General features: G+C 33.2%; 1 protein-coding gene across 4 annotated transcripts; it reads right to left on the bottom strand.

Annotated features, from left to right (window-relative positions):
• Positions 1–772: 772 nt before the first annotated feature.
• Positions 773–12,186, bottom strand: LOC102616093 (protein LNK2). 4 transcript variants are annotated; one of them, XM_006494858.4, is made up of 9 exons: positions 11,892–12,186; positions 10,161–10,506; positions 9,948–10,077; positions 9,248–9,560; positions 9,053–9,142; positions 4,825–5,544; positions 4,562–4,719; positions 1,334–1,726; positions 773–1,253 (listed from the first exon to the last, which is right to left on the bottom strand). In XM_006494858.4, exons 1-8 carry the CDS (start codon positions 11,913–11,915, stop codon positions 1,360–1,362), a joined length of 2,148 nt encoding a protein of 715 aa, XP_006494921.2. In that variant the 5' UTR covers positions 11,916–12,186; the 3' UTR covers positions 773–1,253; positions 1,334–1,359. The 4 variants fall into 4 exon arrangements, with proteins under 4 accessions (XP_006494921.2, XP_006494920.2, XP_052287895.1 ...); XM_006494857.4 differs by having other exon boundaries at positions 773–1,235; XM_052431935.1 differs by having other exon boundaries at positions 773–1,726; positions 10,161–10,218; positions 10,282–10,506.
• Positions 12,187–14,667: the final 2,481 nt, after the last annotated feature.

The following is a 14,667-nucleotide window of genomic DNA, read 5'->3' as shown; positions in this document are numbered from 1 at the left end:
TTGCATAATTTGTCAAATTTGTTTCATGTATAAATGTCATGATTCATGTTTTGCATCTAATGTTATATCTTTAAACTTCAATGTTTCCTGTTCCTAATGCACCCCCCTAGAAAAGTACTTTTTTCCCAATTACATGTTCTAAAATGCTCCTCAAGGATTTCTTTTCAAATTTCAATTTGTCCAAACACAAATAATTTAAGTTTGTTAATATCCACCTAATATCAAAATGATGTATACAGAAACATGTTAGATATGAGCAAAAAGCATAATACACTTCCGAAAAAGGCATGAGTATAGAAGTCGTGTTGTTGAGACCTATCTAGTTTTAAATATACTTAAAATTCCCCCATTTGAAATTTAAATGGAATTCATTAAAAACAAAGGCAAGAGATTTAATGAGTGATCAAATAATACATACTTACATGGTGCAATATAGGAAAAACATCGTATTGTAGGAAGAAAAGTAGACACCTTCGGAACAGCAAATCTAAAGCAACTAAGCCAGCTCTTTAACATTGTAACGCAGTACTCTTGTGAATAAAACACTCTTCTGCCCGCTCTCTTTTCTCTCAAGCTCTAGCATCCTAGCTTAACAACTTTCAGACAAGAATTATCTAGATAACAGATGGATGTTCTATGCAAAATGCTCATCCATGACATTATGCTTAATGTAATAACTAAGTATTACCCACACCAGACGATAATACTGGCATCCACAGATTAATGCGGTTTGAGAGGAATACTAATAACTCCATGCCGAGGATGAACAAAGTTACTTTTAAATCTTGGCTAGCAGAATATGATTTAAATCTTAGAAAACAAAATATAATAGGAGTTATAGTATCTCCAAGCAGCGTACGGAATTTCTCGATTAGCTGCTACTAAATTTTGCAACTTTCGGCTACATAAAATTATTCAAACAAGCTCAAGGAATTTGGCAACAGTAGTCTTGCCAAGACATTATTTAAAGTATACAGAATACTTAACACCACCATACATCATACAGCATAAACGAGGCCTCACCTTTGATATGGTGATCTCATAGCAACATTTAGATTAAGATGCTTAATTATATTGACTGCAATTCTGACATGCATTTGTGAAACTTCTTGCACATAGTTCCAGACAATGATAATAATCAGATCTCCAATATGACAATCTTAATCCACAATGCACTTGATAAGGTTTGGTAGGCCGACAAACTCCAAGACCACACTTGGTGAAGATCGAGTTGGCTGACAATGAAAGAAAACCTTGGCATTACAAGCAAATCCGTACAGCTATACAAGGAAAGTATATCAATTAACATGGAAGTAATAAAGGAAGGAATTACCCTTGTAGAATTGTGAAACTTGTACTTTACTGAGAGGCCTCGACCTCAGCAGCTCCACTATCTGTGGGTCCATAGTATGATGCATTCTCTGAAGTGTCCATACAGGGACTGGTTTTAAACTGATCCAGAAGCTGGGGTTCAGGCACTGAACAAGGATCATTGGGCCCTAGCTGAGAAATGTTTTGCGTAATTTTAGAACTCTTGGGCATGCAGCTATTTGGCAAGCTCACTAAACTCATTGTTGCATGTTCACATGAGAATTTAGCAGAAACCGGTGATTCAGGTGTCTCTAGATACTTTCCTGGTAAGTCCAAGGGCCTATGGAAGAGCAAATGAGCTACAGCTCGATCAATAGGATTGGTTTCTGTTTCCGCATCAGGCATTCGAAGATACCTGCATAGCCGTAAAAAATAAGAAAAGCAATTTCAAATGAATGTTGAGATCCTTGTATGAAATAGTGATAACTGCATCATCCCTTTCAGAAAAGGTGACTTGGGATGATAATAAGAAAAAGGAACCGAAGAAAGTATTTTCTTTTAGTGGTCTTTGATGGTTCTCAACAAATGTGCATTTGTTTATCTGTTTTGTTAATTTTTTTTTTTTGTTTTTGGATCCATTGCGAAGTAATTTCAAAACACTATCAATCAAAAGATGTCTCTCCTACACATACAATCAAGTTATTAATCATTCATCAATTCACCACTACTAAAGCAACTGATGAAAGAGATTTAAAAGACGGTAAAACAGAAAGTTTACAAATTCTTGGATGATGCTTTTGTAGATAAAGTGAGAACAGCACTACAGATTCCAAAAAGGGCATTATAATAATTAAAAACAAACAGGCATCGAAGGTTGTTTTTTCTTTTATTAAATTTTTTAACCTACATGAAAGGACAGAAAGAGAAGTTTCTGTCAAGGGGAAAGAGGGACAGAGAAACTTCTTACCATTAATTATGTTTCTTTCTTCATTATAACAAGAATATGAACAGCGTTGGAGTCGATTGGTTCAATTAGTGATATCTCTCAGGTCATGGAAAAGGTTTAAGATCTGAATCTTGCTCACAAAAGCTAGAAAAAGGAGGGAGAAGGAGTATTGCATGGTTTACATTTACATATTATTAAAAAAGTTGGAAAAAATTAAAATTTTAAATTTGGAAAAGGAATAAGAAAGGAAATTATAAAGTTCCAACAATTTTTTTTTCCTTGAGAATATGTCTTAGCAATAACCATCGCCAAGCTGATAATTATAGTGTTAGCACACTCAGCACTCACAAATGGATTCGATTAAAGTGAGAGATAGGGCATGAGCAAAATATAGTTAGAATAAAAATCCAGGAGAAAAAAAGGAGGGTATCAGTTAAGACTATGGCAAATTAATATTTAATTATTCAAATAATAGAGCGAGCCATTGCACCATTCAACAAGGTTTGTGTTCTTCATATAAAACCGTTGTGAAATGCTGCTGATCCTTCTATTGGGCACACTCAAAGCTAACGTGATTTGAATGCATTAACTTCTGCAGTATTTATGAAGCATTTAATGCCCAAACCACATATTGTTTCTCTCTTGATAGGAGAAGTCATTTTTGTTAATTAATTCTGTCACTGTGAAGAACATTGTAAGCAATGATTGCAACAAGTAGATTAAACAAGCGTGCTCACTGATTGTGATTTTTCTCTTGTTTCTTCTTGAGCAATTTCATTGCTGTGTGCATGATGAACATGCTTACTAAATACTGGGTTAGTTTTGCTGGGACAGAAAATAACACATAATCGGGGTCTCCTCTCCTTCTACACTAAATTGATTTTACAATCCTGTGTTTCCTGTGTACTGAATTTTCTTTCAATGCATTCCGGATTCTAGTTCACTTCTTGATATTCAAAATAACAATTAGTCTATAGCAATTTATCAATAGATTGTGCATGTGGGCTAGAAAGAAATCCAACAATGATAGAAACCTCTCTCTCCCTCTCTCTCTTTAGTTATTTATTTATTTTATTCTTTTGGGTTAGGGAGTGGCTGGTGTTGGGGGTTTCTGGGTTTGGAAGAAGAAGATTGGTCTACAAGGATAGAGAGGAGTGGAGTTGCATCGGGAGACGGTCTTACTTGCAACAAACTAAACCTAAGAATGTGAACTGTTAAGAGTTGAACAAGATACAAGGGGCAATTTAGCTTCAGAGTCTGACTTATAATAAATACTCATGTCATAATATGGCCCATCGGCAACACTGATAAAGGTACCTATGTGTGAGGTAAACCGATGCGGCATTACAGTCCCACATAATGCATTTTCATCCCCTCCATCAGTTGGTTTTCCAAAAACGATCCCAACGTTCAATAGATCAGAAAATTAGGGATCTGGTAGTGTAAACAATTCACCAAAATGTCGCAGTTGACATTGCTAGGTTATTTTTTACTTTTCCACTCTTTTTTCTGTTTACTGATAATATAACATATTTTTTTTAATTAAAATGAAATACATTTTTTTTATAATTAAAAACAAATACACCATATTGTAAATGTACAGTAAATAATTTTTAAAATTATGAATGTCATATTACATTTACTTCATAATTTTTATAAAATTTTAAACATATTATTTTTAATTATAAATTTTATTCTATAATGTATTTATTTGATATTATTTTATAGCAAACAATAGATTTACTTTATCAATATTCCGGAAACAAAAACCTATGCAACGTATCAACAATTTTTTGTATAAATTAGTTAAGTTTCTAATAGAGTAAATCACAGCAAAATAATAATAATAAATGCATAATAAAACACATTATTTATCATAAGTGGACCTAATTTGCCTGACACCTTCATTTAAGTCCCCATGTCAGCTTTTGCCATAAACTGAGGCTCCAAGAAGAGTTATGGTATTTTTTTCTTTTAGATTTTAAATGGTGGTGTTGTAGTATTTGAAATGAAAAAAAGTAGATAAGCTATCCAAGTCATGAAATTTTGCCATCAAACAGGGTTTACTTGGGTATTTTTGATCTGATGGGGGTATCTGATAGGGTTTTTAGGTGAGATTCCTAATTGTGTCATTGTTAATTTCCAAAACTCAATCGTTGCAGATAATGTTTTTCCCTATCTATAAACTAACAACTACCAAATCATGAGTTCAAGATTGTCAAAGTAACCTAATTCTATACTACATAAATTAAGGGAATAACCAACTTGAAGGGCATTACATGACAACTTCATAGGGTTACTAACCTGCTAGAGGGCTTACTATCTGCTTCTGTAACAACTTCAGGTTCATCCCTGCTACATTTGTTAGTACTGCCAGTATCACTAGCATAATGCCTCTGCATCGTACTTTGCGCCAATCGAAACAAGCTATCCCGTATGCAAAGTCTTATTCTGAGATCCAACTGTCAAAACAGCAACACGATGATTTGGCAATTTTACAGGGCTCAAATCCCTATGTAAGGAAAAAAAGTGGTTAATGTAAAAGGAAACAAAAAAATTGAGCATACCTGGGCAATGACAACTTGAAGGCGGTAAAGTATTGTGTCTGCCACTGGATTATTATCAACAGCCAAACAACTTGTATTTGAGTCATCCTGCTCTACAGGTGAATTTGGGTCAAAAGAGGGAAGAGCACTCAAGTCTCCAACTTCAAGATCAGCTCCATCAACAAGCTGAATTTTGTTTTCTTGGAAATTTTGAGGGTTGGAATGGTCTTTGGAGACTTGATGACTGAACTGCTGCTGCTGTTTCTGAATGGCAAGCATTGCCTGCATTTGTTGCCGCCTCCTTAACTTTTCAATTTTTTCTTGAGGTGTCATAGTCAAAGATTTTGCAGGAGCAGCTGCTGACTTGTTTACATGTTTTGCTTTACCTGGTGAAACATTGTAGCAAGAGGATAAACTTTGGTGCTTAAATTCCCCAGACTGCATGTGAGAAAGCACAGGCATGGCAGGATATGGATTTGTAAGATTCCCATATGCAGACGGGGTCACAAATGAATTAGAAATCTGTTGGTACTGCAAAGTCTCAGATTTGGGAAGCTGCCTCTGTTGACTATGAACTGAAGAGGGTGAAGACTGTACGACGGGGTGAGCCAATTGGTTCTCAAATTTAACAGATGGGCTTCTAGTTAGCGGCCAGGTACCATACAAATCTTGCAATAACTTTCCCTCACTATTCTCTTCCAACTTTCTCTGACCTCTCAAAGGATTCTTCTGTTTGTATCCCTGTAAATACTCAGAAAAGGTTAAAGAGAAAAAAGTTAGAAAAATTTGGAGAACTAACAATAAAACTCGTAGATTTTGCAAGTGTAAGGGATCTTTTTGCTTTAGAGTTTCAGCAAATGATGTTCTGAATTTTATGTCCATAATTTGCTAAAATCATCTTTAGAACAACACCAGCTTCTACGATCAGAATCCAGTTATACGTCAAAATCTTTAAGGAGATATTCGAGCAAAAGATTATACATGCATCAGGAATTTAATTAACCAGAGCTGAAAGAATAAGTGATGCGAAGCAAATACAAACAAGAAAATCTAATAGGAAGATTTCAAGGATTCGGAAATTCTCAGCAGTGAATCTTTTGCAAGTTTTTAAACAAGCAAGTCTTTTTCTGGGCAAACCATAGGTGATCTGACATCACAATATGAATAAGAGACCATTCGATTATGTGTGATAAATTTCCAAAGATGTAATAAATTTCTAAAGATAAGTTCTTCCAAATTAAGAAATTAGATCCTTTGTAAAAATGTCTAAAAGGGTCCTAGAAAATTCCTTTCACAGAAGTAAAACCATTGAACATGCTATCTCTTTCGAAAAGTATTTCAAACTTAAGCAAAAATTTGGACAACAGTTAATATAAAATTACAGTGAATATGCTAAAGGGTAAAGTAACTGCAGGCTGGGGGAACCATACAAGTAAAACAAAGAAGTACCAAGAGGAAAAGGATGGAGGAATTTCTTAAGTTTGAATAATAAATGACCCACAGAAAAACCAGAAAAACCAGAAAAAGGACCAAACCAACCCAAGCAAAAAGAGTTACATAGGATGTTTATCATCATCAGATGGTCTACAATCTCCCTACATCCACAAATACCACATCAAAGTAGGCAACTCTGCAAGGCCAACAATATCATGCCTTGCCATTCCTAACTTCCCTTGTCAACTTAACAATATCACATAAATACCAGGGAATAAAAAGAACATATAATTGGACGATGAACAAAGAGATGGTCCACCATATCTTTGAGTAATGCTAAATACCCAAAAGTCATCCCATGTTCTTTCTGGAATAACTTTTGTGATATGTTGCATCACTCTTTATCTTTTATCTTTGCACTTAAAACACTAACTAGTCAGATATTGTTCCCCCTTCAAATCCCCTCACTTTGTCCATAAAAATGAAGAGATATTGGTAGGAACTCTCTCTGTCCAAAAACTTTCCGTAGAAGTACCAAATAATTAACACATCATATGGTCATGTCATGTTACTAGCTAGGACCAAGAAGTACAAAAGCACATAGATCAGGATGGCACAGTATAGCACAATCCAGTCAGCGTTTTGTTTAACATAAGCATGTGACTTGATATGACCTGAGTTTAGTAAAAGCATGTCTTTGGGGGCTGAGCTGGGTGGTCCGGTCTGGACTTGACATGCTCCCCTAGCATGGAATGAGATGTGACATGTCAGAATGTTTTGCCAGCCCTAGTAGAAATGCAAGAGCAAAAAGAGAGCTAACTGATCCAGGTACGAAGCTCTCTTTATTTTGAATTAGAAGTAGTTGGTCTGTCAAGATAATGACTACTTCAAATAGTAGCCACAACCACTTTGAATTAATTGTTTAGGCAACAATTGTTGTTGTTTTAAATTGAAAGTCAGCAAATGGTACCTGTCTCAATGCCAACTTGTTTGGTGTTTAAGGGATTAACTCACCACAAATCTTCTGTAAGTATCCCAAGCATCCACCAGTTTTTTGGCACTAAAACTCATCAATCTACCAGGCATTAGATCCAGTGTTACATCACCACAAGTTTTTTATTGAACTTCACAAGTTCATCATTGCCTTCCCAACTTTTCTATCACACATCTTGCAACAAACAACCTGTGGCAGAAAAGTTGTCTATAACAAAAAACTAATCACGTGCAAAACATAAATCTTATGAAATTCAATGAAAAACTTGTGGTTGTGTAACGTTGGAGCCAATGCATGATAGACAGACTGTCCCCTGAAGCTCTATCCAACTCTGTTAAAAATCTAAGGTCCTGTACTGCAATAATACTATGTACAAATTTTAGCATCATACAACTCTTTAGTATTTTTTTCAACAGAAAATTTAACATACTGCCCCAAAATGCTAGCATAATGTTCATTAATCTGCTTGAACACAAAGCCACCCTGTGCCTGCACACACGCGGCCTTTAGAAAACAGCCTACCAGAGAAGTTCATATATTACTTGTGGATTTCTCCTCCCCCTTCTCCAAAATGGATGCAAATTTTATCATTAAAATAGAAAGTTCCATTTATTACTTTCCTTAAAAAACCAAATAAACCATTAGCATATGGCTCTGTGTGCTACCATAAAAACCATGAAGTTCCATTTATTACACATCTTATCTTGCATGCAATAATCATAATCAAGATTCATTTCATTGCAATAAGGCTAAGGATCCTATCATTACATGAAGAATCATAAGTTTCAAAATATCATGATGAATACTTGTTTTAATTATATTAATGACTACAAATGCTTTTACAATAAAAAGTATGAGTTCAGAATGTTGGGATGTCAACAACTGAGGAAACAGAATTTCTTGACCACCATTCTCCCAGTAGTATTTCTATTGATTTGGATGTCTACAGGCATGCAGGGCTAGCCCTAGGAAAATCCGAAAAAGAACAAATAATGCATTTACAATTGAATAAAAGAACTTACTAAACAAAGATGATAAATTTCTATTTTAAGCTTTTCACTCATGCTTCTTAAGATGCAGAGCCTTTTTATTTGAATTTCATATATTGATAATTTTTGTATCAAATAGATATTCATACAAAAAACAAGGTGTGATAAGTAAATAAACATTTTCCTCTATTCATGATTTTCTTGAGAAACACAAGTGAATAATCTTAGCTTTTGTTGTAAATAAAGAATATAAAATGTACTGAATAAAGAGAAAGATATTAAAATCAGTTATAAATGAGGAAAAGTATATAGTAATTTTTTACGTGTATAAAATATATCAACTTTAATTTATTTAATAAAATACTAATAAATTTTTATTATCTATCAAATGCAGGACCCTTTTGATAAATAAAATGGAGGTCCTCTTGATAATGAATTGAAGTTGTTTTTTGGTGGGGCCTCAGGCAATTGCCTTACTTGCCCAAGCATTGAGCTGCCCCTGCAGCCATTTGTAATCTGATGTTCTGCTCACATTTTAAGTTTTTGCCACAGAATATCAAGCTTATATGTTGTAGTTTATACTCAAAGACTGTTGAGTAGATTATGTTCACATCCATGACAGAATAATAATAAATACGTTTCCTTTTCCAAGTTCTCCTGACTTCTAGGTTTCTGCATGTCTGTGAGTTAAATGGTAATAAATATTTTCCACTGTCAGCTGAGTAATCTTTTGAGATCTCGGGAAAAAAAAAATAGCGAATGAAAGATTGGAAACCTATAGATCCTAAAAATTTCAGGGCTAATTTAGCAAATACAAGCGAGATCGAAGTACCTTGTTGGGAAATTTTTCAGAAGTCACGACATGTTCAGCAACTGGGCCACAGTTTGATGCAGTGGTATTTCTCCTTGTACACAAATCTGTCTGCAAAACCAAAATAAAATTTAGGAAATTTATATTGCTTCCTCCAATCACGTAAAAATAAATATATTTTAGGAACCTATCCCCTTAGAAAATGAATTTTATTACCTGATCCTTCTCGAAAGACATACTTTTAACCCCAGCATATTCTACATGATCTAGGGTCGAATGTGTACTCTGCAGATCATGAGCAGGATCATTCAATTTCCCATTGCTGAGGGTTAGTGACTTGTTACCTTGTTGCTCAAATTCTGATTTGACTACCACATGTTCAGATGTATTATTCAGTGCTCCTAACTCCAAATTTGGATGGTCCTCAGATAAGGGGAAAGACTTTATAGGGCTGTTAGTAACATCATTAGAAGAAGACCACAGTTCAGCAGTTCCAAGACTTACATTGCCAAATATTGGGTCATCATTGCTGCAAAATATCACTTGTGAGGATATTGAGTCAGATGGAATTCATTGAAAACATTATTGTAAAACCAAAAAAAAAAAAAAGTAATACAATTTGAAAAATCTTCAAGAATCACACGATCTCAGGAGATAACAATGGCGTAGGCACATGTCTCAAGTTATGGATGTGTTTCTCTCAAAAGGATAAACTATTAGGTTATGAGAGTGATTGCGTTTCGTTGGCAATAAAAACTCTCCAAAATCATGGTTTGTGTTATACTCTCCAATAGAGACAGAGATAACAAACAGCAGTACTTTTTGGATAATTGCAAAACCACCAAGGTTCCAGATCAGAATTGCAAGTGAGAAGTTTCACTAAGGCAGAAAGAACGATATAGAGATTGCTTATTACCTAAATATTTGGTCAAGGTCATCGAAGCTTCCAATGTTAGCCCAGCTATAGTCGACAAAATCACCTTGATCTTTACCGTCTTGTGGATTTTCAAAAATTTCAGAATCTTTGTCCAGGTCAGCTTTCACGGCTGTTAAAAGTATTAGTTATTGTAAGTCTTGTAATCATTAACCGAATCATCAATCTACTGTCTATTCCAGTAAATGTTCTTACCATTACTTGTGGAATTAGACTTGGCGATTTCAGCTATTCTATTAGAAACATTTGTACCCATGGGTTCCTCATCAGTTTTGGCAGCATTAGATGAAGATAGATCAGACCATGAGCCCATGCCAATTCCAGAGACAGAATTCCTTTCACATGAGTTAAAATTGGAACTGCACTCCAACTTTCTGCCATTAAAATCAATTTTAACCTCCGGCATCTTCCTCTCCGCAGGCTTAATGGCTGTAGCTTCTTGACTCCATTCCTTCTTGTTTCCATAATCTTCATTTTTTTCTTGATATGGCACAATATGGTCATCACTTTTCCCATTCTCACCCCATATTATATTTGTAAGCTGAAAATGAAGTGTCGAGTTTCAGCAGAACAAGTAACAATTGCCAGACAGAAAATTTTCAAACAGTTCAAGATTACACTGTTCAATTAGCCAACTAATAATAATCATGATAATTATGTTATGAGGTCTCAAAAAGAACAGAAGAAAATATTAAAGTGATTCTTGGGGGGAGGGGGGGGGGGGGATGCAACCATCCAATGAACTTTCACTTCTTAAACATAAAATGACAGCATCACTTCTACGCGATGAACATTAACTGAATAACTTATTTAACTTCTTCAAGGTATTTACTTTCTTAGCCCCCTACCTCCCCAAGGATTCAAACTTGGGTGGTCAGCCAAATAAAACTGCTTGAAAGCCACTCAGTTAAGCCCCTAGGGCAACTTAATTCATATGGCACTGAAATTCTAGGGATTCAAACATTTCAAAAGAGTGAAATAGTTTTTCACTACAGATAGTGAGCCTAGACAACTTAAAATCTCTGAAAGAAAATCAAGCTTCTAATTCGAGTGCATGAATCTGAAACTACAATCTTCAGTTTTTTTTTTTTTTTTAATAATTCTCCCAAAAACCTCCAAATAACATGTCTAAGTTCTGTAGTTTATTCCTCAGAAACAGAAGAAGAATATGCAAACAACAAAACTGTATGCCACGGAACTAGAAGTCCACGAAAACAAGGAAAAGAAATCTCAGTGACAAAATGCTGCAAAGCCAAGTACTTCTACTCAGCAAAAGTAAACAAAAAGGCCTCAAAAGGTATGCAGCCAGTGGATCAGAAACCCTAGTGGGCTTTAGCCCACCTCCGAGATTCCATATTTTGTAACTATAGAAGATCTGTGGATCTTCAGAAACAAGGTTCCACCCCATTTCATTCTGAACTAAGTCATGACAAGATGTCATGCAACATTGTTCAACAAAGAATAGCCGCATTCAACGTTTCTAAAAACCATTCAGTATAAAATACAGAAAATGTTCACGCCTCCTATACAGTATAATTACAACGAAACTTTAACATCATACAAAGAAACACACCATAAATCCTGTTATTCATGTTCTATTCTAAGTCATATGTCGAAGAAATACACCTTTATTGACTAAAAACAGTAATTACATCCATAAACTTGAGCAAAATACAGCAAAATTAGAATTTCATGCATGAGCATTTAATAGAGAAAACAGTCAACCCAAAAAGAGTAACAGAAACAGCCACTTGAAAGAATAAGTAAATGCAAAAAAAAAAAAAAAAGGCCAAAGGCCAATTCAATTCCTCAGCTCAATTTCGTCCTCATATTATCCTAAAACAAAAAAATACTCAAAAAAATAAAACTCCATGATGCTAAAAAAATAATAAAAATAATTTTTTTTATAAGTAAAAGAAGTGTTACCTCTTCGTCGTTCCAATCAAACATAGTTAAAAATCCTGCAGAAAAACAAAAATACAGAACCAAGCTCGTATGGTATTAATCCACGCATCGCCAAATTTTCTCGAGAAAAAGAAAATGAAGAAAGTGCAGAACTAAAGGAAAATAACTGAGATTATCCACGTAAGCATCAATATTTAGTAAAACTAAACAAGGATCCAAAACACTTTCTTAGTTCATTCACAGACAAGGAAAGAAAGAGAAAATTAATGGAGAAAACGATGAGAAAGTTAAAGGGAAAAAAACGCTCAAATTACAGAAAACAAAAGTGATTCAAAACAGTAACGAGTTTTCCAGGGTGGTGGGACCTGGTACACGTGAGATTCACGTGGGAACAGTCGGCAATACTTGCCGTGTGGACAGAATGGTGGCAAGGAGTGAGCCACGTGGCACGCGTGTATCTGAATTTGTGGTTAGGAAGGGAGAGGAGATCTATATACGAAATTCTGGATCCTGAATTCCTGATTGGTTGGAGTTTGGACTCTCAGTTTTCAAATCCAAGGACATCTGAATTTCGTTTGGGTCTTACTATTATTTCTTAATTCTAATTTGATCCCCAATTGTTTTTCTTTCTGTCACTTACCCTCTTTGGTTTCTTTGCTTTTTCGCCCCTCGGCTTGTTAGATTCTGAATATCATCTGGGTTTTAACTGATATTTGTTGATTCCAATTAAACAAGGATATTATCCTTATTTGATGTTTTTAATAAAATACACATGGTGATTGATGGTAAGTAAATTAAATATATTACTAATTAAGTCTTAATCATATATTATTAACAATGATAAATGTATTCAAAACTTAAAAGTTGAGTTCAAAATTTTAAATTATGAAAGAATTTAAGTGTTTTAAAATAAATTTAAAACATAAATATGTAAAAGCAATATCAATAATTTTTTAATTGAATTAATTAACATCTACTTTCTTATTCATAAAGTGGAGAATTTGACTTTTTTGATGGTTGTAAGAGTGAAAATTAAAAAGAAATTTTAAAAAGATAAATAAGTGACAAGAGAACAGAAATAAAGAGAATAAGTAGCACTAAGTAATAATTTAGTTTAGGGGTTCAGATGAAATTAAACCTACTTTGTTCCAGTGGGATGAGAAATTTGAAAAATAGAAGAAAGAATTAAAAATAATAATAATAATAAATAAATAAATAAATAAAGAGAGTGGTGGAAGTTTGTTTGGATGTTGTTTTCAAGTGGTGTTTGGAAGTTTGTTTGGCCAAAGAGTGTGTGGACCAAATCTTGCGTTTGCGTATCTTCATCTCCTGCCGCGCTTCCTTTGAAGAGTTTTGTCATTAAACAAAATTTTGTTTGAAATTGGCTCTTTAAGGGAAAAATTTGGTCAACCTCCATTTCTGTCTCATATCTCAACATTTTCTGTTAAGTCAGCTTTTGGAGCTCCTTTTCTGTGAATGACGTTATTGCCCTTAAGTGATACTTATTTTTTCTTTAGATTAAGTATGATTTTTTTTTTAAATTCAAATGGATTTAAATTTTGAATAGAATTGAATTTTGAATCTAAATAATATATTTGTGTATTTTATCTGAATTACTAGAAATAAATATTAATTTATTTTTTTAACTTAAAAAGTTTGAAAACTAATATTTTTACATTTATACTCTTACAAATTATAAATATTAAAAAAATAATAAACAATTCCGAGAAGTTAAATGAGATAATATATTATCATAATATAAATTATGTTCGATTGAATACAACCCTTTATTTTCTACATTAGTATATGTTAATAAATTTTATTGTAGTTTATCATGTTTTTAAATGAAAAATATTCATAAAAATTTGCGAAGATAAATAATGCTAATTTGAAGAAAATAAAAAGATAAAACTAATAATAGTCTACCACTATATTATCACAAGTTATAGAAATGGATAATAATACTAATTATTAAATTTTATTTATGTAAGGATGAAAATCAATGAATTAGATAAGCATATTTTAGAGAATATTTTTAATGATATCATTTAGTCTTCCTAGATTAGACAAAAAAACTAAAAATAAATTAGCTTAATAATTTAATGATTTAATGACTGAAATTTTTCATTAGGTTAAAAAAACAAACGGACTTAGGGCCAGTTTGGTAATGCTGCAGCTTTTAAAATAATTACTGTTAGTTGTGTTGTAGAAATAATCAGCTGTAAAGAGAATCAATTAAGTGTTTGGTAAATTTTATTTTCAAAAATACGGTGAATTTTGAAAGTAGTTATGGGTGTTTGGTAAATCTTATTGTTAAACTGCTGTAAAAAAATAAATGACTAAAAAATAAATGACAAACAATAAATATTATAATAATAAAATTGCATAGCTATAGAATCATTTATAATAAAAAATCCAAATAAGACAAACAATGAATATTATAATAAAAATTACATAGACATAGAATTGTTTATATATAAACAAACCCAAATAAGACAAACAACAAATATTATAATAAAAATTACATTGAATATGCTTGAAAAGTGTGATGAATCACTTACTGTTATTGAATATGGTGATGGAACACGTACTGGATCTTGCTTTGTTGCATTAGAGAAGTTTTGATAGAACACAAAATATGAAGAAATAGAATAAACGAAAGGTGTGCGTTAATTACAATAAAAAATTATTAAAATATTGATTTTGTTTCCAATTTAAATAAGGATAATTTTGGGTTTAAGTAATAATTGTAAGAATATTTATGGAATTATATTAAATGATAAAATTGATTCTCAAA

Source organism: Citrus sinensis, chromosome 8, assembly GCF_022201045.2.
Source record: "Citrus sinensis cultivar Valencia sweet orange chromosome 8, DVS_A1.0, whole genome shotgun sequence".
Classification (NCBI taxonomy): domain Eukaryota; kingdom Viridiplantae; phylum Streptophyta; class Magnoliopsida; order Sapindales; family Rutaceae; genus Citrus; species Citrus sinensis.
Note: the sequence above shows the minus strand (reverse complement) of the source record. Positions and strands in the feature narration are given on the sequence as shown.

What these genes read in the sequence shown, in the direction of transcription:
- LOC102616093 (XM_006494856.4), bottom strand. Translation starts at nt 11,915, where the DNA reads ATGTTTGATTGGAACGACGAAGAG. An exon ending in TTGATTGGAACGACGAAGAG is followed by an intron (nt 10,507 to 11,891) that starts GTAACACTTCTT and finishes CTTCATTTTCAG; the next exon opens with CTTACAAATATAATATGGGG. An exon ending in TTCAAGTTGTCATTGCCCAG is followed by an intron (nt 4,720 to 4,824) that starts GTATGCTCAATT and finishes CTGTTTTGACAG; the next exon opens with TTGGATCTCAGAATAAGACT.